The 27,339-nt window shown below is 64.4% G+C and overlaps 1 protein-coding gene across 2 annotated transcripts in view; it reads right to left on the bottom strand.

The window, feature by feature from the left end:
• The window catches only part of KCNQ1 (potassium voltage-gated channel subfamily Q member 1), a 322,171-nt gene extending 295,348 nt beyond the window's left edge, over positions 1–26,823 (bottom strand). The window contains exon 1 of one of the 2 annotated variants that reach the window (XM_045893038.3): positions 26,162–26,823. In XM_045893038.3, the coding sequence (XP_045748994.1) occupies positions 26,162–26,541 (380 nt within the window). In that variant the 5' untranslated portion in view covers positions 26,542–26,823. The remainder of the gene's footprint in view (positions 1–26,161) is intronic. The other variant, XM_054511786.2, reaches the window with a different exon arrangement.
• Between the last annotated feature and the right edge of the window lie 516 nt (positions 26,824–27,339).

Here is a 27,339-nt window from a genome sequence, read left to right as displayed (position 1 = left end):
TCAAAACGTGGGAATGCTTTGATCTCGCTGGTCCCCTCCTGCAAATGTGACCCAAGGAAACAATCCAGGTTCCAGGCAAAAAAGGAACGTACGGGGATTTGCATCACCATCTTCTAAGAGTGAAGTGGGAAACGACACAGTGTCAACAGCAGAGAAGAGGAGGGGTGCATCTGTTCCGTCCCAGAGGAAACAACCGGGCAGCCTTGGAACGTCACGTGGGAAACGTTCGGCCCGCGTTGAGGGATAAAAAAATGCAAACGAGCGCTTTAGCACCGTCTCCATTTTACCCAATATTTACACAAAGAAATATACACGTGCAGATACATGCGAATAACAGCGGTGCTGTTCCGCTGATCACATCGTGCTTCCTCGGAGCTGGTGTTAAGGGGGGTGCGTGCCCGTGAGGACACTCACCCTCCATCAACCGTGCAAAGCGAAGGCTTGCACCATCCCCGCCTCATAGAGGATGCCACAACGGCACACATAGCCACACAGCTCTGGGGGCAGGCTGGCCGAGCCCCCCGCTCGCCAAGTGTGCTCACGTTCTCTCCTGCACCCCAGGGGCACACATCGGCACATGTACACCCCCAAACTGACCCGGGGAAAGACCGGGAAGGAATCAACGGCAGGTGTCTCTGGGTCGTGGTTCAATGAGTCATTTTAATTTCCTCTTTAAAATTTCCAAATGGTCTCTGCTCAACATGTCTGAGTTCTACAATCAGAAAAGCTGATCTAAAAACATGTTCTTATGTCTTCCAGGAGATAATCGGAAGCCTTTCCAGCAGCTCTTGAAATCATCATGTGCTTCTGATTAACATCAGTGATGCAACAGATCACATCCGTACATTTCAGAAGGAGTAAACCTCCCACGCGCGCAAGAGGGGAGTGAAATCCAAAGGAGTCGTGGTAATTTGGGGTAACTTTTTATTCATACGGTTTAATCTCGAACTTACAGGACGGTTGCAAGAACAGCACGAGGAACTCCCAAACGCCCTTAGCTCTGATTCACCGGCAGTTGCTCCATTTTCCTGCCCTATGGCCTCCCTCTCCCCCGCCTCCTCCCCTCCGTTAGGTTTTCTGGAACCACTGGAGGGTAGGCTGGAGACATCGAGCCTGGTTTTTGCTAAATACTTCTGCGTGCATATCTCAGGAAGAAGGACATTCTGGTCTCTAGCCACAGGTGTCAAAACCAGGAAACGGAACGCACCCGGGACAACTTACCCAATCCGAGCCACTGACTCTACCTGGCCGAGCACCCCAGCGCTGGCCGCACAGGCGGCTCCCCCCGACCGGAACCCCACCCTGCATCACAGATTCCATGCCACCATCAACTTCATGTTCCTCCTGTGATCTGAACACTTCCTTAGTCTCTCTGTACATTCTTTTGACTTTGACATCTTCAAAGAGTTCAGGCCAGTGTCCCTGGGGAGTATCCTTCAATTCGGGCTTACCGGTGTTTCCTCACGACTAGAATCCGGTGACGTGTCTTTGGCAAGAACGCGGCTGACCAAGGACAACCGCGCAGGGGCTCCCGCGGTTGGTTTGCCCCTTCCTGGGGATGTGAACTTTGATCAGGCGGGTTTCATCTCTGCAAGGTGGGGTCTTCGCCACGTCACCCCCAAGGGAGATGCTCTGAGGCTGGGTATGGAACCATCCTCCCCTCTTCGTCCACCAGGGCAGCGCTGCCCCCACTGATGACCACCTGTCCTCCTGGCTGGTCTGCGACTTCGGGAGCGCTCCCTCCCCCCGACAAGCCATGTCCCTTGTCTCCCGAGCTTCGCCCATCCCCAGCACTCTGTGGGAGCGGTGGCCACTCCTAGCGTGCTTTTGGGTTTAGTGCGCTGTTACTTTATTTTGGATTCTCCCATGTCCGCCTGTGCACAGGGCCGGTCGGCAGTCACCTTTTTGGGGTCCTCACCAGGCCAGTGGGTCAGCACTGTGCTTCTAAGCAGCAGCAGGTGGGCTGCCCGTGGCCAGGTGTCGACCTGGACTGGGAGGGGCCTGCGTGGCGCGGGTCAGCTGGCCACAGGCTTCCGGAGGGAAAACTCGTCAACGACCTTTTGTAGAAGTGTCTTTTCGCTCGTGTCCCACATCCTGCACTCGGAACAGAACACAGGTTGTGCCGTGACCGGGCCCTCGGCCACCAGAGTCACCTCGCGGAGGGTCCCGATCGTGCGTCAGCCTGCCCTCATCTTCCCTCCCACTTCAGTGGCCTTTCCAGCTCATTCCAAATCTGAGACACTTCTTCGTTCGTCTCTAACTTAATACCTTCTCCCAAGTAAGCAGCCATTCCGCAAGGTTTCTCAGATCTGTTGGAATACAAGTTTGCGAATCACGGTCAAAGCTCAATCTGTCGCATTCTCGTGTCTAGTTTTTAACTCTATAGTTGCCATGTGTCCTTGATTAGAACTATGTCATCCTTTTCCTAGAACAAAAAAACAAAAACAAAAACAAAAACACCCCCCCCCCAAAAAAAAAAAAACAAAAAAATAAGAGTCCATTCCGGATTGTCAATTCGATATTTTTTGCTTCTTAGTATTTTATTGTCTTCTCTTGTTTCTGCATTTTTGCCCGGGTTATCACTGGTTCAGCTTGCATGCTGACTTCAGTCTCATCTAGGCCCGCAAGCCCACGCAGCTGTGCGTGAGGGACACCCGCGTCCCTCCCCGTGCGCGCTCTTCAATACCCACAGGGCTGTGGCTGTGTTCAGTTAAGTAGATTTTTCTTCTTTAAACTTGTTACTAAGTAAACTGGTAATTAGCTTTAAACGTAGGTCAAGATCAGGGAAATCTAGTCTGTTAATTTCAGAATGTATCTTGGCTCTGGCGGTCCAGCATAAAATCCGCATTTGCGGCCGTCCTGGGGATGTCGTCAGGAGGTCCTGCTTACGGAGCATGGAGGCCGCGCGGCTATCGATGAAATTTCCCTCTTCGCCCCAGTGCCTTGTCCGAGATGCAGGCCGCGCCTCTCCTGTCTCTGGGTGCAGGTACCTGAAAATCCCCAGCTGCTCTTTTATTTTGATGACATTGTTCCCGACTTTGTGATATTTTTATAGACAATAGATATTTGGGCTTGTTTTGAATTCATTCTAAGATGTAGGCTTTTAGGAGGGGGCTCTCACCACTGGTTACGTGCATGGAGATGAGGCGGGAGAGAGAAGCCAGCCTGGTGGGGGAGGGTTGGCTGCAGAACCAGGTGGGGGGTGGGCTGCAGACCTGGGGGGCTGCCGCAGAACTGGGGGTGGGCCAGGTTCCGGTCTATTCTCATCTGGGGCAGGGGTCATGCTGCAGGAGAGCCAGCAGAAGGCAGGAGGTGAGTCTGGGGTTTCTGCACCGCACCTGTCCTTCCAAGGGGCACCCAGCCCTACCCAGCCCTACTGGGAGGGGAGGGAGGATGCAGGGCTGTGGGTGAGGGGTTTCGAGGTTTGGGGGCAAGAGAGGGGACAGGGAGGGCCAGGCCAGTGCAGTGGGAGGGAGAGGCTGGGAGGCCGCTGCCCTACCCAGGGTATGGGGTCGGGGGAGTCACCTGCTGTCCTTCAGGAGAATGGCTCCTCCCCAGGGTCCAGTTCTAGAACACATTCTGTGTCCCACTTGGCTTTGGGGTACTGTCAGTGTGAGACTCCACTGACACTTCAATTGGGGGCCCAGGAGCAGAGTTTCATGGATGGAAGAGGGGGCTCTCCAGGTGGGGGGGGCACTTGGCCCTGGGAGAGCCTGGGCACCAGCACGATGGGGTCCCTGTGGCGAGGAGGGGACAGCGCAAGGGACTGCATCCAGGGCCAGAGCGTGGGGGTGTGGGGGTGGGCAGGAGGGGGAGCTGATGCGATCCCAAACCGAGACCCCCGGGGGGCCCCCCAAATGAAAGGGCTCAGAGAAGTCACGGGCAGGTGGGACCCGGTGTCACGTGACCTGACAAGCCCGCCCCTGGGTGCAGACAGCAGGGAACCAGACGCAGGTGTTCAAACAAAAGCACACACATGTTCACGGCAGCGCTCCTCACAAAGGTGGAACCAGCCCAGACACCCGCCGGCAGACAAGCATAAACAACATGCCGGCCGTCCTGGCGACGGAACATCACACAGCTCAAGACCAGGGACAGGTCACAGCTGCCGTAGCATGGACCGAGCCGTCCCCAAGGACCAGGCCCTGCAGGGACCCACTCCCACCCGACGCCCGCAACAGGCCGATGCAGAGACGGACCGTGGATCCGGGGTTGCCCGGGGCCAGGGTAGGGTGATGGGGTCGCTCCCTGCTACCAGGCATAGGGCTTCCTATGTGGTCCATGACAACGTGTAGGAGTTAGGAACACTGCGAACCTCCCAGATACCACCGATCTGCACACTTCCAACGGGTTAAATGCTACGTTTTCGGTTACCACAATAAAATGACGTATACTCGAGCACACACATACACAGAGGTCACCTCCAAGGTCAAACACCTGGTTCCCGTCGGGCTCTGCCCCTCGCCAGCAGGGCGCCCCGGGCCCGGCTTTCCCCACCGGGAACAAGGCTGACGTCGGGCTGTGGGGGGCTCCGAGAAGTGAGCCCCCGTAAGTGCCCGCACACGTCTGGGGTCCACCCGCCGTCAGGTGGACCAGCATCCCCCCAGGGCCGTGAAGGCCCTCCCTGTCAGCGCCCCTTTCCTCACACCCAGCCCGGACCCCGCCGGCAGCACAAAGCCGCTCCGAGTCCCTCTGAGTCCCTCCGACCTGGGGGCTTGCCTCCCCGGCCGTCCGGCGCCGCTCAGCCCTAACACAGAGCGTCCTGACGCAGGGGCCTTGCGTCGGGGCGGATGCAAGAGCTCCGGGCGGGCACACGGCCTCACAGACCAGACGTTTCAGAGCCTGGAGCCCGGCTGCCCCACGGGCATACAGGGAACCTCCACCAGCCCCGACGTCTGGTGGCGCTCGCTGGCTGCCAGCCACTCTGGGGCCTGTCACCTGGCCGCTGCGGCCTGGTCTGCTCAGCTGTAGTGGAGGGCGCTCCCCACAGATGGGGTGATGGGAGGGGGCTCCCAATCAGTGGGTGCAGACGTCTACCACACCCAAGCAAAGAGCACGCGGTCCAGCCACTGCCTTGCTCCCGGCTGCCACGGCTCCTGCTCCCCGCGCTTCACTGGCAGGTTTGGAAAGGAGGACGTCCAGTCCCGGAGCCACAGTGGTGAGGCTTTCCCCCAGGCTCCCCATGGGGCAAGGCCAAGCCCCTCCCCGTCACCCTGCACTGGCCTGAGGGGCTCTCGGCGGGCACCTGCTGGGCGAGGGTCACCTTGGAAAGCTGGCCCCTGGCCCTCCCTGCTGGAGAGGAGGTACCCGCAGGCTCCAGACGGGCCCAGGGCGACACCAGGCCACACGTGCCAGCTGGTTCCAACCACGCACAACGACTGACCATCACTCCCCCACCAGGCACTGTGCCACCACTAGGGATGTGCTTCCAGACCCCGCGGGAAATGGCCCTGCCCTCTTGGGGCCCCGGCACAGAGCCCTCCCCAGCCCGGGCCCCTGGGAAGGGCTGGGAGCTCAGCCGGCCCCCTGCCAGGGCATCTCCAGGGCCTCACAGCACGACACCTGCCTGCCCCCACTCAGGGTCCATCCCTGACGTGGCCCCCAAAAGTGGGAACTCTGGAGGCCCCCAGCCCTCTGAATCCCTGACACCCACCCCAGGCTCCCAATTTTCTTCCCAGTTTGGTGGTTTGTTACCATCCAAGTCCTGGAGAAAAATAACAGGATTGCCCGGGCCTGCCCCCAACACGTGGCCTGCTCTCCTTGACCTGGGCCAGCCGCTCCTCAGCCACACATGGAACATTCCAGAGGTGCCACAGGGAGTCGAAGTGTAGGTGGGACCCCACTCTGCCTGGAAGGTGCTCCCCGCCAGGGACCAAGAGGGGCAGAGGGGCAGGAGGCTCTTCCCCCAAATGACACAGATGCCTTTCGGGTCAGCCCCACGCCCCGCCCACCCCCACCCCCTCGAGAGCCCACTCTTCATGGCCATCTGGGTACCTTGGGGTACTGGGGGGCCCTGTGGTGTCAGGGGAGCCCAGGTCAAGTCTCGGCCCAGAGCTGTGAGTCCTGCCACCCCACTGGGGCCCCGGGAAGGTCAGGGCGTCCTCCCAATGCCCTTGAGGACAGCATGGGACAGCTATGCCCAAAGCACCATCACACGGCTCCTCTAACAAGTGGGGGGTGTGGCAGCATGGCACCTGGGCACCCCGGACACAGAAGGGGCCTGGAGAGGGGCGTGGTCAACTGCACGTGGCAGCAGGAGCCCAACCTGGCTACCAACACCACCATCCCCTGGACCCCCACCCACACTCTCACATCACGGGGACCCTCCCCTCCCAGCAGCTCTGCCACCCCTTCAGGGACAGAGGCCAGCAGCCCGGCCCCAGACCCCAGCCCTTGACCTTCCCTCTCTGCATGCAGATGCCTTCCGCTGGGGTACACAGGCTGACCCTGGGGCTCTCCTGTCCCCTTCCTTCTTTCTCCGTGTGAGCAAGGGATACACACCCAGGCAGACACACACCTATGTACGTACACACACAGGTCAAACACCGGGCCCTCCAAGTCCTGGGGACTCACGGTGCGTGGGAGGACACGGGGGTCCTGCTGGGTCTGCTGGCCCTCCACTGACCCGCCTTCGGTGTCTGGCAGGTGGACGGGTGGGAGGCAAGGCTCATCAATCAGTATCAGAGGTTCCAGAATCCCCACCCTGGTGCTAAGGTCACTGTGGGGGGGGGGTGCCCCTGAGGGCGGGGGGGCACCGTGGGGGGATGCCCCTTAGGGCAGGGGAGGGACTGTGGGGGGGATGAACCTGAGGACGAGGGGGCATCGTGGGGGATGCACCTGAGGGCGGGGGGGCACCGTGGGGGGGATGCACCTGAGGGCGGGGGGGGCACCGTGGGGGGGATGTACCTGCGGGCAGGAGGGCACCGTGAGGGGGATGCACCTTAGGGCGGGGGAGGGACCGTGGGGGGGATGAACCTGAGGGCGGGGGGGCACCGTGGGGGGGATGCCCCTGAGGGTGGGGGAGGGACCATGGTGGGGGATGAACCTGAGGGCGGGGGGGGCACCGTGGGGGGATGCCCCTGAGGGCAGGGGGGGCACCGTGGGGGGAATGTACCTGAGGGCGGGGGGGGGCACCGTGGGGGGGATGCACCTGAGGGTGGGGGGGGCACTGTGGGGGCGATGCACCTGAGGGCTGGGGGGAACTGTGGGGGGGATGCCCCTGAGGGCGGGGGGACACCGTGGGGGGGATGCACCTGAGGGCGGGGAGGGACCATGGGGGGAATGCACCTGAGGACAGGGGGCATCGTGGGGGGGGATGTACCTGAGGGCAGGGGGGCACCGTGGGGGGATGCACCTGAGAGCAGGGGAGGGACCATGGGGGGATGCACCTGAGGGCAGGGGGGCGGGGGACAGCCCTTCCAGCAAACGGTGCTCAGACATTTGGGAAAAGCCACATAAACAAGGGGCCTCGAGCTGCAGCCCACACCTAACCTGGAAAGGGACTCCAAACAGTCCCAGGTCTAAAGCTAAACCCGAAACCACACAAGTTTTAGGAGAAAGCACGAAGGGCTCTGGGCCTCGGGCTAGTCAGGGACTTCTCAGACTTCTCCAGAAGCGGAATCTTCTCTCTGCAGGCAGTGAAGGGAACGAGAGGGCTGCACACCTGTTGGACCTCAGCAGGGTGGGAAGGCGACAAAGGACTCGTGTCCAGAATATAATCAAAACTCCTGGAGCTCGCCAGGAAGGAAACAGACCACCCGTGTCCCCACCAGAGGACAGACCTCAACAGATGCTCCGCAGAATGAAGACCTGGGAAGGCGCTCAGTGTATTGGTCATGAGGAAGCGCGAACCCAGCCACGAGACAAGGCCCCCACGCACATGTCGGGTTGGCTGGACGTAAGGAGAGCCACCAAGCTGAGCGCTGCCAAGGACACGCGGGAGCCGGACACTGATGCCCGGCCGGTGGGGAGGCACGGGGAGCAGCCACGCAGATTCCTCCCTATCCGCCCACCCCTGCCGCATGGCCAGCCCTGCCACGTGCCCGCGCCACGACGTGGGCCCCCACGTTCCCAGCCCCAAACCTGGGCCCAATGCAGATGTCCTTCAGCGGGGGAACGGATCCCCAAAGCAGGGTGCAGAGTCCCACCCAGGAGTGTGCACACGCCACGACCCGCAGGAACCCCGGGACGTGGTACTGGGTGGAAGCCGGACAAAAAAGTGCCCACTGTGTGCTTCCATTGACAGAAAGTTCTACCAAAGCAAACCAACCTACAGAGCCAGGAGCGGATGGGTGGTGGCCCAGGGCGGGGGCAGCGCGCAGGGAGGAGAGCCTCTGGACAGGCAGAAGGATACGTTTGGGGGGGTGGATGGCTGGCCCCGCTAACGGTGGTCTCACGGGGTCCACACCCACCACGCTGACCCAAGAGCACGCGCTGAAGACAAGAGGTGTACCACAGGGCAGTTACACGGCAGTCAGGCTGCTCGGAAGAAAGGTCACTCGGAGAAGTGTCCACACATGAGAAAGGTGAAAGAGTGGAGAGAAAGTGGCCATTCACTGGCACTCGCTCTGTCCCCGCACGGTTCTGAGGCTGGCCGCCCCTCCCCCCACCCCCGATGGCCTCTCAACGGCTCCAGGAGCACCGTGTCTAAGGGCCATTTCCTGAGGCAGTATCTGCCTTCCTGTGGCTCCTCAGCTGACCTTCCCAGCCACACCACGTCCTCTGTGAGAGCCCGGTCAGGCCACGGCAGCGGGCCTCCCCCGCCCACCCTGTCCCCACTGGTCCAGGCCGAGGGGTGGGAGGCGGCAGAGCAGACACAAAGCCAGCCCTGACCTCTTCAGGGTAACCACCTTCTGCCAGACACTGGGGTGCCACGAGGGGCACCCAGAGCTCAGCCCCCCCAGGAGCCACAGGGGGATGAACCCACTGCCCCCTGCAGAGGCACCCTCCCCACCTCCCACCCCCCAGGAAATCCATTCCCCAGGCCTGCTGACCAGCCCTGCCTGGCTCTCAGCCACAACTTGGCCCCTGAGCTCAGGTCACCTCCTGCCCCATCTCAAGTGCCCCATTCAAGCCCCGACTCCTCGAGGAGCCCCCTCGGGCTCCTGCACCCCTGAACATCCTGTCTATGCACTGGCCCCCCAGAGCCTGGGGAGGCCCTGGGCCATGACCAGGCCTTGCTCAGTACGGTGAGCAGGGCCTGGCTCTGGAAGGGGAGGCACATGCAGGTCCCTGGGCAGGCCAGCAAAGAACAGACCCGAGTGGCCCTACCACCTGCGACCCGCCCAGAGCAGGTGGCCAGGGACCCGTGGACCCTCTGGCCTTGCAGGCCACAGAGCCTGAGCTCAGCAGGCCCCCTGGGAGGTGGCCTCAGCCTGGCAGACCGACCAGTGGCAGAAGGCGCGGGCAGGCTGTGGTGTCCAGGCTGGGGCAAGGGCAAAGGGCCGGGGCAGGATGGATGGGGTATGGGGACGGGTCCGCAGGGGCCCCCCTGCCGCTGGGCGCTCCTGGGCCCAGGCCAGGCCCCCAGGGTGAACAGCAGGCAGGCCTGCAAAACTAGGCCTCAGCTGAATCGGGCCCCACATCACAGCAAACCGTAGACGCAGAGCATCCGCAGTGACGGGGGCTGGGGCCCAGGTGGGCACCGCTGGGAAGACCGGGGCCCAGGTGGGCAGGGATGGCTCAAGGCACCTATCAGGGCAGCCAGGGGGCAGGCAGGGGCTAGAGCCCAAGTCCCACCGCAGGGCTGGGATCACCTATGGCTTCAACGTGGTTCCCCAGGACGGGCCCATGACCATGGGCGTCGGCTCGGTAAGCCCCGGGGCTCTGACCCGGATGCCCCCGAATCCCGAGCCAGACACCGTGCGGAGCGACAAGCCTATGGTCAGCGGTCCCTGTGGGCCGGGAGCTCCTGAGCAGCCGCATCTCCTCCCAGCAGCACCCAGGGCCCCTCCTGGGTTTGCTGCACCCCCGGAAGGCACTAATCCCACAGGGCCTCGGGGAGCCAGGGGAACAGGCCACCGGCTCTGCTGGCTGTGGACCGGGCCCAGACTCCCCGCAGAGCGCGGCCTTCCTCCCGACGGCACCTGCCGCGCCCAGCAGGGCCAGCCCAGAGCTGCCCCCAGCCAGCTGTTCTCGAGGCCTGTGTGCACTCACCTTCCCAACCCCCTAACACCGACTCCAGGAGCCAAGTTCTGAGCCCACACTCTGCCCCCCAGGGGACAGTGGGCAGAGTCTGGAGGTGGTTCTGCTGCCACGACTTGGGAGGCAGATGCCAGGGGCGTGTGGCGGCCACCACTCCAGGGGAGACGCTGACACCTGAAGGACCCAGCATGGCCCCCCCCAGAGCGCGGTCTGGACCCATGTCAGAGCGCGGAGCTGGAGGAGCCCTGCCCGCAAACTGAAAAGGGGGAGAGGAGGAAGCCTTGGCCCCCATGCCCACCTAGCAGGAGCCCCGGGGCAACGCTGACCAGCATTCCTGCAGCCCAGCCTTGGGGGGCAGCTGACCCTGGCAGGGTCCCCAAGGGCTTTCTGGCTCCTGGAGGGCCCCACTCCCCCAGGCGAGGCTGACAGTGCAGGCCGGCTCCCGTCCCCCACTCCCGCCCGCCCCCCAAGGCCAGGCAGATGTCCCTGACGCTGCCCTGACTCGCTGTCCAGGACAAGCCAGGGACACTGCAGCTGCCACCCCAGCAACACGGGCCAGACCCTCCACTCTCTGCGGACCACAGCCCCAGACCAGCGGGGAGGACCCCCAGCGCTCCACGTCCTCCATGCCCCTCGCCCTGTGAGCCTTCCTCCTGCAAGTGGGAACTGCACTGGGGGACCTTTCTGTGTGGAGAGGCCGGACCTGGGGGCACCGGGGGGCCTCCCCACCGACGAGTGCCCCGTCCAGGCAGCGGAAGTCCCCTTCTCAGGCTATGGCATGGGGCAACAGCGCCACAGCAGGTCTGCGTCTCCTTAACAAGCAAGGTCACCGTCCAGCCTTGCAGGGACCCGTCCTGTGCAGACGCCTCAGGAAAAGTCAATCACCTGATCCTCTGGGGCACCTCAAGATGGCCAGTCTCAGCCCCAGACAGGAGGGAGCAGAGCCCTCCTCTTCCCGTACCTGCTCCCGCCCCTCTCCACCGCCACCCCAGGGAGGCAAGCTGAGACAGTCACCAGCTCCCCCAAGGACAGCTCGGGTTACAAGCCAGGCAGGTGCCACCAGGAACCATCCCAATCCAGAACTGCCCAGTAAGGCTCAGCCCCTGCCACAGCATGCCAGGCTGATGACCTTCCCCACTCCCAGAAGGCACAGTCAGTGAGCAGCTGGGCTGCGCTGTCCTTCCCAGGGACGGCCCAGGCGCTGGACCTGATGGCATGCTGTCCCAACCCACGTAGTAAGCGCTGGGGTGCGGGCCGGTCTCTGCCCCCACAGTGACCCCCTCCACAAGCCTCTCTTCAGTCCAGATGCCACCGGCCGGGAAGTCCCCTGCAGGAGCACAGCAGTGGGAGGGAGATCACTGACCCCACCCATCCCCTACTACCCTGACCCCACCGCCCTGCCCCGCCCCCGGGCAGGCTGGGCCAGTCTCCCCAGTAGCCGGCCGAGGACTTGCCAAGAGTGTCCCTGGCTCAGGCCCCGCTACCCTGGGGACATCCAGGTTTGGGCGGGGGGCAAGCTCTCCCTGGGTCTGGGGAGGGAGTCTCGTCCGGCCACCAGCAGGCCCCCAGCCCACTGCCCTGGGGGACTGCTCGCCCGGCGCCCGCGGGGTGAGCAGGGCCAGAGTGAGGGACTGGCAGGGGCTAGGGTGCTGAATGCAGCCACGCAGGAAGCACTGGACAGAGTCACGTGATGGGTCCGACGCCAGTCCTGCCGCCCACCACCTGCGACACTGAGCAAGTGTCTATGTCCCCACCGGGCCCTGACCCCGCTTCAGTAACCTACAGCGGCAACAAGCGCTGGGATGGCTCGGCCCTGGTGGGCACGATACCCCCCAACCCCGACCCCCCGACTGGCCTGGCCGTGGACGAATCAGCGTCTCTGGCCACATGGCTGGACACAGGGCCGCCGCCCACCATCCCGGTGTCCTCCTGGATGGGCAACCAGGCTCCCCAGTCTGTCCCGGAGGGGAGGGCCATAGCACCGCCTGTGAGGCTGGTGTCTGGGCCCTCCTTCCCCCCTCCCCCTGTGGACCCGGTTCCCTTCATCTCTGGGTACAACCCCCCCACAGACTGGTATCCACCCCCATAATGAGCCCACCCTCAAGGGGTCAGCCAGACTGCCCTTCCACCCAGCAGGAAGCCCTGCAGGTCACCCCAGACCTGGGCCAAGTGGGGTCCCCTCCATGGGTCATTGCTCCTGACCCCATGAGAGAGGTTGGGGTCCCCTACGCAGCAGGCCAGCCTGCCCCACACAAGTCCCTCCCCCCAGGCTCCCCCAGCACCCAGGCCGGTCCGGGGCCTGATCAGCAGTCAGTGCTCAGCACCGGGTACACGGCCCCACGTTACCCTTCTGGTCCCAAATCTTGTTCACCCGCCCCAGGAGGGCCAGAAAACATGGGGGGGCCCCAGGAACCTCTCGGGGGTCTTCTTGCTACCCATTTGAACCACCTACTTGTTTTTTCAAACAACCAATATTTTTAAAGTAGAAAATCCGTTTAAGCAAAACTTAACAAATTCCAACCCCGAATCCACACCCAGGGTGGCGACGAGGAAACTCCTCTTGATCCACTTCCGGCCCTTCCCCCACCTGCACAGCCGTGCATTTTGGCCGGCCACCTGCAGCCACAGAGCACTGCCCTCCACGTGGGTCAAACCTGGTCCATGTTCTACTTGCCGCAAGGTGTCCGGCCCCTGCCCTGCCCAGACCCGGCCTGACTGGCACCACCCACCTGCTAGAGAGACATGGCCCCCTGTCCTGGGCCCACGTTCAGTGGGTTCAACCAAACCCGGTGCCCAAGGAGGAGCCCCGGGGGCAAGGAGCCCTTTGGGTGCTGGCTCCCTTGCTCCCTGTCGTGGGTTTGCTGAGCCATTCCTGGGAAGTTGGCCCACCAGGGGGAAGGGTCCCCGCAGTCACTGGGTGGCAGCCGGGGACCCATGACTCCCTCCCAGGCAGCGTTCTGGGGTCTCAGGAAGCAGGGGGTCTGCTGAGCTGAGGCCTGAGTCTAGAAACCTGGGTTCAGAGCTCCCCGAGTGTCCATGCCACCCCAGCATGGGGGGTGGGGGCGGGTGGGGCAGAGACTGCCGCCCCACACCCCACCCCTGCCCCAGAGGAGGCTGCTCTGGGTGCCTGGCAGAGGCTTGATAAGAGCAGGGAGGCGGGGCCCACCCCGGGGACAAGGCCAACCCGCCCGCAGAGCCCCCAGCCTGCCCATCCCCCTCATGCCAAGGGCAGCCAGAACATTCCAGGGCTGCCCGGGAGGTGCCGCGTCTCCGCGGAGCTGCACGCCGGGACCTTGAGCAGGCCCTGATCCAGGGGGAAACGCAGGGCACGGAAAGCAGCCTCACCCCCAGGGAGCTGAAGGGCCCTGAAAGGCCTCCCATTTCACCCCCCGCCCAGTAAGGTAGGGACAGGCCTCTCCAGGGACACAGGGAGGTCAACTGGTCACCCAAGGGCACATGGCAGGTCAGGGATGAGCCAGGAGCCGAGCAGTATGTCAGGATGCCCCACTCGGATCACGTGCAAACCGGAGCATCCCAGAATCACCCTACTCCCCACGTCACCCAAAGACCCCCTGCCCTCTGCTTTCTCCCCCAACTGAGCAGCTGGAGCAGCTCAGACCCTCACCCCCAAGACCCTGTATGGCCACTGGGCATACTGGGCAGAAACCTGACCCCTGGCCAGGCCTCGGTGTCCCCCTTTACCGTGGGGCACCTCTGGGAGAGGCCACCCACCCCCTGGCCCCACTGGCCCCTCGCCCTCGGGCCACCCTGAGTGTGTGGTTCTCGGGTGGGGTCACCCAGGGAGCACCTACCTCCCTGGGTCATAAGCCCCACCACAGCAGGCGTGTCCCCTTTGGCCTCCCTGCGTGCCCAGGGCACACGGCAGGAGAGCAGAGAGCTGGCTCTCCGCTGGAAATGGGGTGGGGGGCTCTGGGGGTCCTGGTGGGGCCGTGATAGCGGCCACCCCCAATCAGAGCTGATACTGCCTGTGGTGTTGAGAGGTAGTACGTTCTAGAAACTGAGGCCTTTGCTGGGAGCCCCGTGGCAGGTGCCAGGCTCAGGATGAGGCCCATCCGAGGCAGGAGGCACGTCCGGACTCAGCACCAGAGACCACAGCCCAACACAGCCCCACACAGCCCCGCCCACACTCATGCCCCGTGCCAGGTGGCCCCAGGGACAGCCAGAGCAACCCACCCACACAGCCCTTCATCCAGAATCGCGGCCACCAGCTGGCTTCCCATGGCTCCCACAGCAATGCGCACAAAGAGGGCCACTGGTCCAGGAGTCATGAGGGGGCGGCACGGAGCTGGTCTCCTCCCAGGACCGAGGACATCCTGCCACCCTCTGAGTCCCAGGCTTTGGCTAAGTTGGCCCAGTACGGCCAACGGCACATCAGTCCACTGCAGCCACAGTGGGTGCTTGCCGGATGCTGGAACCAGCACCTGTCTGCCCGTTTGTACACCTGTCCGTCCGTCCCTCCATTCACCTACCTGTCCGCTAACTGTGCATCCGTCCATCATTCCACCCGCCCATCCATCCATCTACCCATCCTCCGTCCATCTGTGTGTTGCCCCTCCCGTCCCCCAGGGCCCCTGCTCCACGCTGGGCCCTGCACAGGCACAGGAGCATGCCCCCTGCTCACTCCGCGGCAGCCACGGGCAGCCGTGAGGGAGCACTGGAAGGTCAGATGGGAGCCCGCGGGTCGGAAACCCCCACCGACGGGGCCGGTCAAGGCACCGCCGCCGTGAGGGACACGGCACGGCCATGAAAAGCAGGTCAGACGGTCACACACTCCCACGCGTGCCGCGTGCTTGTCTCGTGCCCTCGCCGTTCTAGGCACGGGGACGCTGGGGACAAAAGGACAGCGGCTCAGCCTCTGGAGCTGCCATCGGACCATTTCAGCTGCTGGACTGTGTCCAGCCTCGAACCCTCCCTGCGCTCCGTCTGTTAGCGCCCATGTTCTAACGGTAGCGTGACATGAGCCCCCTTTAAGCAACAACTCCCCCGGGACCCCAGGTGCAGAGTCGCACGAGCAGGTGTCCTGCCTGCCGGGGATGCAGCGAGGCGCACCGGGAGCTCACCCGGGGACCCCCGTGTCCCACCCTGCAGGGCGTGAGTGCCAAACACGCGCCCACAGAGCTGGAACGGCTCTGGCACGGCCTTGAACGCGAACCACAGACTAACTCCACGCGGAAAAACCCTACACCCTGTTCAGAGAGGAAGTCCTGAGCACTGCGGAAACACGCTGTGGCCCGTGTGAAGGGAAGGCACACGTGTGTCGTGGAGCCAGGGAAGGGATGGACGTCCCAGGAACCCGGTGAAGGAGGGAGGGCACTGCGTGCCATCTGGGACCTTTCGACATCTCGAGACGTGTTCCCGACAGGACACAGGTCTGGCATTGAGGGGCGAGGCCCAAGCAGGATAGCTCAACAGCCAAAATTCAGGACAGGTGGCCTTTTAGGGACACACACATGGCCATGGCCTCCCGTGGCCCTCAGATGAGACCAACTACCTCAGTCTGTGTTCACGGCCCTCCAAGGTCCCCCACCAACCCCTTCAGCTCACCCGCCCAGACCCCCAAGTCCGCCCAGCACCCCAGCATCTCCCCACCGGGTCTCCCTCCACCCTCTCCCAGCCCACATCTCCGGGAGGCCTGCTCGGACTCCTTGCTGTCACGTGCATCCTCTGTCCCCAGGCCCGGGCAGGCCACGTGACCCCTAGGCACCGCACATGAGCTCCAACCTCACACCAGCAGGCGCCCCGGTGCAGCTACCAGAGGCCACGGAGTCCCCACACTGCCCACGAGGAAGCCCGGCCCCCCCTGCTTACAGCTGAGGGGCCGCAGGGAGTCTGGGAGCCGGGTGTGGGCCCCCCGGCAGGGCCGGCGCACCAGGAGAAGGAGGGGACAGGACAGCAGGGGGCAAGCAACACTCAGCTGGAAAACGAGGCAAGGTTGACTCCGGGCCTAGCCGGGAGTCTAGGTGCCTGTAGGATCCTCACAGACTCCTTCAATCCGAACGCTCCCATCCCTCTTGTTCTCACTTCTTGGTCTCCTGTTTGTGGTGGAAATCAGGTCTTTGCCCTACAGGGGGTCCCCCGGGTGGGATCTTGCAGGGGGCACCCCGCCGTGTCCTCTCGCGTGCTCCCCGCCCCCCGTGCCTCTACCAGGCTCCCGCTTACATCTGGAGCCTTCACCGTATCTACTCGCCCATCTGCTCTGGTGAGAAGGCGTGGGGGGCTGGCATGTGTCTGGGCCTGCCCTGGAGAGGTCGCCAGCCGCCACAACGGTCAGCGCCGGACCCAGGACCTCAGCAGGACCCCGGGTCACCTGCTCAGGCGGCAGGTGGGGTCCCGGAGAAGAGGCATGCCCTCACCTCTATTTGGTTTCCCTGAGTCACGCGTGGGAAAGCTAAGGGTTGCCCTTTCCTCGCCGGGGCCCAAAATAACGAGTTGTTTCCAAAAGGGATTGCTGGTTGCGCCCCTGACGTCAGGGTGACCTCCGGGATCCAAAGTCTTCGTGCTGCATTTCAGTCCACGGTGATCACCGCCCTCGACGTGTCACAGCTTCGTGGGGGTCACGCCTTCCAGCTAACTGTCGCCAAAGCCTGGGACGTGGCCCCAGCGGCCTTTGGTGGCCGTCCTGCTTTCTAGCGCGACGGGATCCGCCTGCACCTCTCCCGCCCCAGGCCCGCAGGCGGCCGTGTCTCGCAGGCCCGGGGCCCGCGGCACGGACAGACCACCATCTGTGAGCCGCAGGTGCTCACACTATGGGGTGGGTCCTTTCCAGCCCGCAGAAAAGTAATTTTAAACAAACTCATGAGGGGCGCCTCCTGATAACTTCTCTTCCTAATGCAGGCGGGGGGTGGGCAGGAGCTGGACCTCCTCTAACTTACATCGGCTTTTTCGTCCTCGGCCAAAATCTTGGCCGTCAAGGACGCCGACATGATGCTCATTTGCCTTAAGCCGCAGATCCCGTGCAAAGGCCTCAGGACAACGAAACGAGGGCATCACAGCCGTGCTGGGACCGCCAACAACCACGTGGTTTCAGAGTCAGATCCGTGGAACGAGGGACACTCCGAGCCACGTGGGTTCCATCACACCCGCCCTCCCCGGATGTCACCTCTAGCTGCTCTGGCCGTCCCCCCCGCCGCCTCTGCTGTCCCAGCCTAAAGCAAGCGCGGGTGCGTCGGTGCCTCTTCCTTTCCTAGACAAGTACTGGCTCGTCAGACTCTGACCCGCAGGGGTTCTTTCACTTAACACCATGTCCCGGTAGCCGCTCCATAAAAGCATACGGGGTCCCACGCACCTTGCTCACGTCTGCACGAGACCCCGCACACGGAGTCACGTTAGGAGCACTGTAACCAACAGCCTGGTGCACGAGTTTATTTTCCTGTTTGGTTTTCCCGGGGATGTTGTTTTGGTTTTTGGTTTGGCTGTTTTTGGCCAATATTTTCGAGATAGACTGCAGGACATGGGGTTGTGTGTGGGGGGGTCAATACACGCAAAGCCCCCTCCTCACAGACTCTACCATCCCACAGACCGTCCCGCAAGAGGAGTGCGGTCTCCCCCAGCCTCCCAAGCCTCCAGCGAGGGGGTTCCTGCACACACTGGTGGGTTCCTACCGGTCCCATGGGACGCAGCGACGTCTCTGACTGCAAGTGTGCAAGCATCTTCTCACTTCAGGACCGCTGGGAGCTGTGCTCACGTCTCATGCTCACCTTCTGGGGGGTCGATGGGCTTTTGCGCACTTGCAGAAGCTCCTCCTCCATCAGAGAGATGGATCCTCCTTGAGAAGGCGTCATCTCTCTCCCAGGTTTTGTCTTTTGCCGTTTGCTCTGAAGGTGCCGGGGTCACACGAGGGTTGCTTCTCGCACAAACGTCTGCACCTTTATGTTCACGCACCTGGCTCAGCTCCCCAGAGTCCACCTGCTGGGCAGCGTGAAGGGCCCAGCCTGGCCCTCTTCCTCGGGCCCTGCACTCGCCCAGCCCCACGGTCTGGAGCTCTCCCCTACCCGCCGGAGAGGCGGGCTGCCTTTTCAGCTACGTTTTCACACGCAGCTGAGTCTGTATGTGGGGTTTGTATTCTGTTCCCTTATCTGCCTGTGCACATGCCAGCACCACACAGTTTTAATTCGCTGAACTTTACATTTTACATTATTCTGAGCTGCCCTAGCCAAAAACGCAGATGTGACTTTTATAAGAGACCAGCCGGAGACGTCACGGAACAGAAAGCCAAACCACACGACCCACTAAGATCAAATGTTCAAAGCATGTGGCTCCCTAGGCACCACCTGAAACTCTCCTGGGCTCCCCCCGGGGCCCCCCGGCGACCCCCTCTGCCATGCGGGGGGCACTTCTGGGAGGTGGTGGCCTGCCCCCTGGATCGGACCTCCTCCTGATCCCCCACCCAGCTGGACAGGCCAGAAGCAGCCTGCAGGTGAAGGAGGCAACCCCAGGTGGGCTGGGCGGTCTCCATCCAGAGAAGCCTTCCAGGGCTGAAGGGACCTGGGGGTGCAGTGGCAGGGGGGTCTCCATCCAGCTGGCCTGGCCTTAGTCCCTGTCTTCTGCCTCCATGTAGGCCTTCTCTGCGTGGCACTTAGCGGCAAAGTCAGCAGAAAGATGCAGAGGCACCCCCGTCCTGAGCATCCTCTCAGTATCAGAGAACCGTGAGGAAGGAGCTGGGAGGGGGCCCAGCCCCGGGGCGCCCAGAGGGGAAGCTCACAGCCCCTGCCGCCCAGGAGCCTGGCACCCGGCAGCAGGACATGGCCGTCGGCGCCCTGTGGATCGGAGGCAAGGGCCAGTGGGAATGGGGGTGCCTGTGGGCACGATGCCAGGAACGAGACCCCCGCCTCACTTGAAGACATCAGCATCACACGCACTTCCGGGCAGAAGAGGGGCTGTGTGAGCCAAGTGGCCAGACCTCAGTTTCCCCCGCTGCAAGTGGCTGAGCAGAAAAAGGGGGCAAGGACCAGGTCCAGAGTCCCCAGTGGTGGGGTGGGCCCTCCAACCCGGGCCTGGTTCAGAGAGTTCTGCCCACCCCCCTCCATGGCTACCCAGGGCCACAGCCGGTTCCTCCTGTGCCCAGAGCCCTCCCCGGGCAACAGCATCGCCGACCCTGGGGCCACACGTTGGTCCTTCAACAGGGACCTGGCTTCTACGGAGGGATGCAGGCTCCTCCTCTGGGGGCACAGGTGGGCGGACCCCGGGCCCTCACCCCCAGGCCCCCTCGCCCCTGGCCGCAGGCTCTGTGCCCACCGCCAGACAACGCTGCTCTGGACACAGAGACGTCCTGGAGGAAAGTGCTCCGCAGAGACCCCACACCCTCTCCAACCCGCCGGGGCCTGCAGGACTCTCCTCCTTTCCGAGCACACCCTTCTCCCAGGCTCAGGAATGCCGCTGGATAAAAATACCCACAGACGGAGATCACCAGGCCCGGCCTGTCTGTGGGCTCAGAGCTGCCAGGCAGCAGGCCGACCGCCACGGCCCAGGCTGGAGGGGGCCTGGGCTTCCGAGGCCGGATGCCAGGTGATCCTCTCGTAAGTGCCTGTTCCGCTGGCTGCCAGGTGGAGGGAGGACCGAGACAGCCCCCAGTAGCCCTGCCCACCCACTCGGACCTTCTATCATCCAAGAGCAGCTGAGCCATCGGAGGCCTGAGCCCTGGGGTAGGGGTGCCAGAGAAACAAGGCAAGGCTCTGCCCGGGGCAAGCTAGGAAGGCTTCCTGGAGGAGAAGCCTGTGGTTCTGGGCAGCAGGGTTTTAAGGCAGAGGCCTGAGCTGCCAGATCAAAGGCCTGTGAAGACTGGCCACCCCACCCACAGGGGGAGTAGTCCTAGGAACCAGCCCCAGCAGGGCCTCCAGGCTGGGCCTGGCTGGTAGCTCCCCTCTCCTTCCATGACAAAGGGGTCAACATCACAACCCCAGCCACCCGAGGGGCCTCAGTGGGCCTACCTGCATTCCAGCCCAGCTGTGTGGCCTTGGGCACATCACCTCCCCTCTCTGAGCCCCCAAGGTTTGCACACGGTACCATTCATCCCCCTCCACTTGCATGGGGGGGTGGTAAGGAGAGCCAGGTCCCTGTGTCCCAGCACCCTCACCCCAGCCGGTGCCCACGAGAGCCCAGAGAAGGGCCTCACTGTCACCCGGGCTGGGCAGCAAAAGACAAACCATCACAGAGGCCAGGTCCTGTCACAGATGCGGAAGGCGTGAGTGAAGACGGGGCTCGGGTCACGGAGTGTTGCCCGTGGTCCTCCAGCCCCCACACCTGCTACCAATCAACACTGCCCTGCTCTCCGTGACATTTGGGGCTGCTCACAGCACCTGGGAGGCCTCGGGAGAGAAACTGGTGGCCCTCGCTGCCCCCCAGGAGGTGTGGACGGTCGCCCCACGTGCCTTCGGGACCAGAGCCTCCTCCACGCTCTGCCCCTCGCTCCGAGGCCCTTCCTTGCAGAGAGTGGAGCCGCACCCACCTGGCCCATCACGCAGTAACCAAATCCATGGGCTCGGAGTTCAAAGGGACGGGACAGTACAGTTCTCTGCGGCCTCTCCTCCAGCCATGGGGGCCAGGAGCACAGCGGCTTCCAGAAGCTTCCGTGTGGCATCTCCCCCAGGGCCCACGGGGGAAATGAGCCTGATGCACTCTCCGCGCAGACCGCTGTCTCCCTCTTCACAGGAGCCAGACGTGAGCTTGTCCCGGCCATGTCATTCTCTCCAGGGAACAGGGTCTTGAATCCCAAGAGATGCCACACTGGCCAAAAGCTGGTTTCCAACGTGAGTCTGAGAAGGGCCACAGAGCTCACCTGTGCCCATTTCCCAGCCAGCGACCCCATCAGAAGTGGCCACTCGAACACGGGACCCGTGCGTCCGCGCCTCTATTCAGACCACGCTCCTGAGAAGCAGACACCTGTCCCCCGGGAGCTGGTGAACGAGGACTCTGGGGGTCCAAGCTTGCTGGCCCACACCTGCCTGTTAGCAGCATCCCCAGGGCACGAGGGCTGCGAAACCCCCATTCACGCTGGCAAAGGCGTCCAGCACCGGAGGAGAGCCCTCGGGGGCTGGCTCCTGCAGGAGGAGGATTCCGAGCACCAGACTCCTTGAGAAGCAGGGATGCCGGGCTCGCTGGATGGGGCCGGGACCCCTGGGGGATGCGGCACTCCAGGCCCCCGGCTGCTTCACTGGGCGTGACCTGTTTCCAGCCCGAGGGCAGCTCACGGTTCCCAGGACAGCAGGATCTGCTGCATCTATACCTGTGACGTGCTGGCTCCTGGACCCCAGGGCAGCCCCGCCGGGCAGGGAGGTGCAGGGCTTTCCTGGGACAGCCATACCAAAGCCCCACAGTCACTGTGCCCCGGTCCTGGAGGCTGACGCCCGAGGTCCAGGCACAGGGCAGGGCGGGTCCCCCTGAGGCCTCTCTCCTTGTGTGTGGACGGCCGTGCTCTCCCTGGGTCCTCAAGGGATCATCCCTGCATGCAGGTCTGTGTCCTGATACCCTCTTTCTGTAAGAACCCCGGTCACACGGGGTCAGGGCCACCCCAGGGACCCTGTTTCACCCTGATCACCTCTTTCGAGGCCGCTCTCTAAATGCAGTCACGCTGTAGGTCCCAGGGCTCAGGGCTTTGCCGTAATGGTTTCAACCCAAACACAGAGCCCCTGTGTGATCACGAGCGCACGCTTACCATTTACGCCGCACATGACATCCCCCGACAGCCGGGCCCTGAGACCTCGGTGTCCCTGCCCCTCCTAGTCACCGGCAGGTCACCCAGTGGGCACTGAGCAGCCCCTGAGACCCCTCACGTCTGTCTTCCCTGGGACGGCCCCCCAGCCCTGGCCCAGCCCCCGTCACACCCTGCTGCAAGGTACGGCCCCAGCGTGGGGGGGCTGCGAGCGCTCAGGGGTCTCTCTGTCCCTGCGGCACCTTGGCACGCCCCACAGCTGCAGGCGAAGCCCACGGGAGCCACTGACCCGGGGCCAGGTCCAAGCAAATGTTCTTTCCCAGCTGAGCAAGGCTGCCGGAAGGCGCTGCCCACCTGTCCAGCCTGCCGCGGACGAGGGGAATCACACTCAGAGAGCTAGGGAACGTGGGAGACTGCCCAGCCACGGGCCGTGCTCAGACATGAAGCCCCATCCCCTGTCCACGCTCCCTGCACCGCCAGGCCAGCCCGCATCCCGTGCCTGGTGGCCTCCTGGCCCGAGACCCTGGCGTGTACTCAGGGCTCCTGCTGACCCAGGCTCCAAATCCTCCCACCCCTGAACCATCTCTCTCCTCCCACCACCTTCCTTGCGGCCTCGAGTTCTCCCTTCCATCCGGGCCAGGTGGCCCCGACATACAGGATGGCTGTGACGCCCCAACTAACCCAGGCCATGACCAGAGGACCAGGGCCCAGAGAAGGTGACACGGGAAGAGGCACCAAAAGGAATTCCCAGCTTCACCAGGAACCGGGGCTGAGGGACAGGCAGAGGAGGCTCAAAGGGGACGGTGAGAATAGACCAGACAGTCGTCCTCCTCTGATCCCGTCTGCCACGCAGCCCACGAAACCACCAGGCGGACCCCCAGTACGTCAATGATTAACACTCGCCAAAGCCACCTTGGGGACCCAGGAACGGCAGGGCGGCAGAAGGACGGGGCCAGGAGCACCCAGCTGAGTTGGAGAGCCAGCGCCCTCCCCTCTCCCCAGGCCCTCCCTCCAGCCTCTCAGTGGCACCTGATCTCCAAGCATCGGACAGCCAGAGCGGATGCTGCCCGTGGGGGGCGCTCTGCACCTGCCCCGGAGGGAGCACCCTGAGCAGGACAGCCAAGTGCCCAGGGCCAAGCAGCCACCACGGCGGGAGGCCAGGTCCAGGCTGCATGGGTGGGAGGTGGGATGAGGAGCAGCTGGGACAAGAAAAGGGTCTGCCCACGTCATCCTGCAGCTCCTAAGAGCTGGGGGGTGGGGAGTGGAGGGGAGGCAGGAAAAGCAGGAGGAGGGCAGGTGGGGTTCCTCACGGCTCCTGGAACTGGAAGCCTCTTGCCAGTCAGGGGAAGGACAGGGACCCCTGGGGGTCAGCAGAGGAAGGTTGGGGCCCAGCCCCGGGGCCAGGGCATGCAGGTTGCTATGGGAACTCTGCTCCCGCCTCGGCCTGGGCATCTCCCCTACCCAGCCGGCTCCACTGAGGCTCATGAGCAGGGAGACCAGGACCCCCACGCCCTCAGCTAGACTGGGAGCTGCCACACAGTGGGGACACAAAGGGTCCTGGAAGGCTGGGGGGCCGGGGGGCAGGAAGCCTGAGCCGACAGGGGCGGCAGAGTCCTGCCCCCTGACCCCAGCAGCGGGGGCCGGCCAGGCGCACACAGGAAAGCCTTCTCTCCTGGCGGCTGGCCGGAGCAGGGGTTCCCCGAAGAGGAGGGGGACAGGATATCCTGGCTTGCTTCCCCAGCTGCGCCTGGGAGAGTGTGCCCAGCCTTGCAGGGCCCCGCGGGACAGTGGCTCCCACATCCACCCACCTGCCCGGCCCTTCAAGGCCAGGGAAGGGAGGCTGGCCGGCCGCAGCAAGCATCCTGCCCTGTTCACAGAGTGACTCCGCAAGGACCGGCCTTCCCTCGCACTATCTCAGACGCTGCTCAGAGCCACACGAGGGCCAGAGCAGCCGCTGTCCACCCCACTCGTGGGGCTGCGGCTGGGCCCTGGCCACTCAGCCACAGGCCACCGCTGCAATCCGAGCTCGAAGGCCAGGTCCCCTCAAAAGACTGGCTAATTCTGAGAGTGTCCGGCACCAGCTGAGCTCCTAGAGACGTTAGGAGGGGAAGGAGGCCCCAGCTAAGCCACATGCCCTGCCTGGCCAGGGTCCCTTCCAGCCCCAGCCCGCGTCAGGAGAGCTGCCGTGGCTGTCCACGCCCCAGGGCTGCGGCATACCTCCCACAGGGCAGGGCCCAGAGCAGGAAATGACTGACCCAAGGTCACACGGCCACTCCAGGAGCATCCCTTCCTGGCTCGCCCCCCGTGGGGAAGACGCTCGGCCACTATCCCCAGAAGCCACCCCTGCCCGCCTGCTCCCGGAGAGGCCGGGCAAAGGCAACTCTGCTGAGCAAACTTCCGAGAGCTAAACAATCAGAATCAGGAAGAAAACACAAGTGTAAGCAGAGACTTCCTCTGGGGTGCGGCGAGCCCTCTTCCTCCACACGGCACCACACGGCCAGGGAGCCCGGGCGACGCGCACCCACGGGCCTGCACCCCCAGGACGCGGACCGGCGGGGCTTCGGGCGGCCCCTAGCCCTGGCAGCTGTCCAGCGGTGGGGGGGGCACCGCGACACCGCCTGGTGGCCCTCCGGGCATGCCTCCCTGCCTTCGCCCAGAGCTGGCCGCTGGGCAAGGTCTTTCTGGGACCCGGCTGTGGAATCCATACCACCCCTGGGCTTCTCAGGCGAGGGCTAGGAGGCAAGCAGCCCGTGTGAACCATGGCGCCCGCGAGCCTGACATTGGCCGGACGTTGGCCGGTGTCGGACTCGTGGGATCCCTCGGGGTCCGTGCACGCAAACCCTCCCCTACGCCCCGAGACAAGCCAGTGCTGCAGCCACGGGCAGGGCCATGCTCTCCCCAATATCAGCCACGGTCAGGGGGCACGCACCCCCTGACACTGCGGCAGGTGGGGGCTGGGCTGGGGAAGAGGCTTCAAGACCGGGGCCCACCCATGACTCTGGGGACACAGTCCGCGGGACGTGCCTTCTTGCTGTGGAAGGCGGTCCCTCCGCACAGAGGGGAGCACCCCGATACCACCTACGCTCACAGAGGAGCCGAAGTGTGAGGCTGAGGCTGCCCCACCCCACCCTGCTGCAGCGGCCCAAGACGATACTCCGAGCCAGCCGGGGCCGGGCTCCCACTGCACCCCTGGGCCCTGCGGGCAGCTGCCGGCCAAGAGGAAAAAGGGTCCTGAGCCCCTCCCCCACAACCAGGTCTCTCCCAGCCGCCGGCCAGTCAAGGCAGCAGGGATGAGTACCTGTCACCACCAATAGGAAGCCAGAGGGAGACCCCCCCCATGCAGCCCCCAGCAGAGCCCCCCACTCCTCATGACCCGTGTGGGGGTGGCCCCGTGAGGGCTCCCAGGCCAGGGGGCTGGCACCATACCAAGAGGCTGCGGGCTGGGCAGCCAGGAAGTGGAACCACAGAACGGCAGGGGAGGGCTCCAGGCAGGCAGCAAGGAGGGTGGCCCCGAGGAGGTAACTTCCTTGTACCCCCACCCCGAGGAATGAAGTGGCCTGCCCTGCCCCACCCAGGCACGCTGCATCTGGCATGAGAACTACCTGGGTAACAGGGCCAGGTGCTGCCCATGGGGTCCTGTTCTCCGCTGGTACACAGCTTCCTCCCATCGAGGGTTAGAAACGTGGGCGCAATCCTGCCCCTCCCCGGAGCCCCCTCCAGCCTCCTCCGCTTCAGGAGCCTGGTCCTTTGAAGGGGGGTGGGGCATTCCCCGCAGCCACACTGACCCCTCAGGGGACACCACTCGGCCTGCCACCCTCTGGGGCAGCCCTGCGCCCGCGGGCCCGGGAGACTCCCCGCACGTGGCCTGCCTTGAGCTGGGACATGTTGCTGCCACCAGCAGGAGCTTGGGGCCCTCCCCTCCTGGGGGCTCCTGCGTCCTGGGTGCCTGCCGACCCTGAGTTCTCTCCTCCGCACCCAAGGGCAAGCTCCCCTGGCACACGTCCTTTCCCAGAAGGATTAACACCTGGACTGTCCTTCCAGGGAGGAGTGGAGCCAACTTCTGGGCTCGGGCAACCTCCCCCCACATGCCTGAGCAGAGCCAGAGGGAAGCTCTCCCCCCCACCCCCCCACCCCCCCATCGGACCCACACCGGCCCTGAACTTCAAGAGACAGGCCCCTCAGAGCTGCTGTGTTCCCCATAACCCCTTCCTCCCCCGCAGCCCTGAGTCGTAGTTGGCACGGTCCCCGCGGCTGCAGGTGGCACGAGACAGGGTCCCCCCACGCCCCTCTGCAGCCCGCGGGAAGCCCCTGGGCGCCGCGCGCCGGGGCCGCGGCGATACTGATACTCACACGGCGAAGTGGTAGATGAAGCACTTCCAGCCGCTGGGGCGCTCGAGGAAGTTGTAGACGCGGCCCTGGATGTGGGTGCGCGCGAGGAGCGGGCGGCGCGCGCTGTAGATGGAGACGCGCGGGTCGAGGCTCACCGGCGGCCGCCCGGCAAGGTCGGCGGCGGGCGGGGGCGCGGCGGGGGGCGCGAGGGGCGCGGGCCCCGGGGCGCCGGGCGGCGCGATGGGTGCGTAGAGCGCGCCGCCCGCCGGGCCGCCCTCCGCCAGCTCCAGCGAGAAGGGACACTTCTTGGCCAGGCCCGTGCTGCCCCGCCGGGAGCCCGGCAGGCGGCCGCAGCCCCAGCGCTTCTTGTCGGGCCTGGGCGGGGAGGAGGCCGCAGCCATGGCCAGGCAGGGCCCGCGGGGGGCCGGCCAGGCGGCGGCACCGGGAGCTGCGGCGAGGGCGGGCGCCGGGGGCGCAGTGCGGGCGGCCGCTGCCCGCCCCGCCCGGGCGTGGGGGCGGGGCCGGAGGGGGTGGGGGCCGCGGGCCGGTCCCGGGATGGCGCGCCCCGCCCCTGGCCAGACGCCCCGCCCGGACCAACCGGCGCTCCCGGGCGCCCCAGCCCGCGCCTGAGACTGCTGACCTGCTCGCCTGCTGGGTCCCGCCCGGACTGCGCCCACCTGTTCCTCCCGCCTTTTTGCATCCACTTGCCCCGCCCGCCCCTTCCCGCGCTCCTCCGCTCTGCCCCACGTGCGCCCACGTGCGCGCCCCGCCCCCCCACGCCCACCTGCTTGCCCAGTAAGCAGCCCCCAGCTGAACCGGGGCCGCAGGTGCAGCGACTGAGAACCTCGTTGCCAGGGCAGGAGAGCTGGGTAGGGCACAGGCACCCACTTCACCGGAGAGAGGCTGGGGTTAATGGGGAAAGGGGGGGCACCCTAGGGCACACGCGGACTGACCCTCCTGACACTAGGAGGGCAGCCTGTTAGCTCCTCCAACACTTTGAGCACCCCGTTTCCTGTGCCCGCCCATTCACGCTGTGGGTGGAGAAAAATGCTGTCGGGTCAGTACCCACTAGGGGCCGTCGCACTGAGGAGGTGAGCTCCGGCCATTGGGGGATGTGGTGCCTACTGGAGGTGGCGGTTCAGGGGTGTAGGCAGGGTTTGACCGCTGGGCAGGTCATGGCAAGGCATTTTCGAGGTCCT

Source organism: Mirounga angustirostris, unplaced genomic scaffold (genome assembly GCF_029215605.1).
Source record: "Mirounga angustirostris isolate CCGP_5_RB_7025 unplaced genomic scaffold, mMirAng1.0.hap1 SCAF_13, whole genome shotgun sequence".
NCBI classification, from domain to species: Eukaryota; Metazoa; Chordata; class Mammalia; order Carnivora; family Phocidae; genus Mirounga; species Mirounga angustirostris.
Note: the sequence above shows the minus strand (reverse complement) of the source record. Positions and strands in the feature narration are given on the sequence as shown.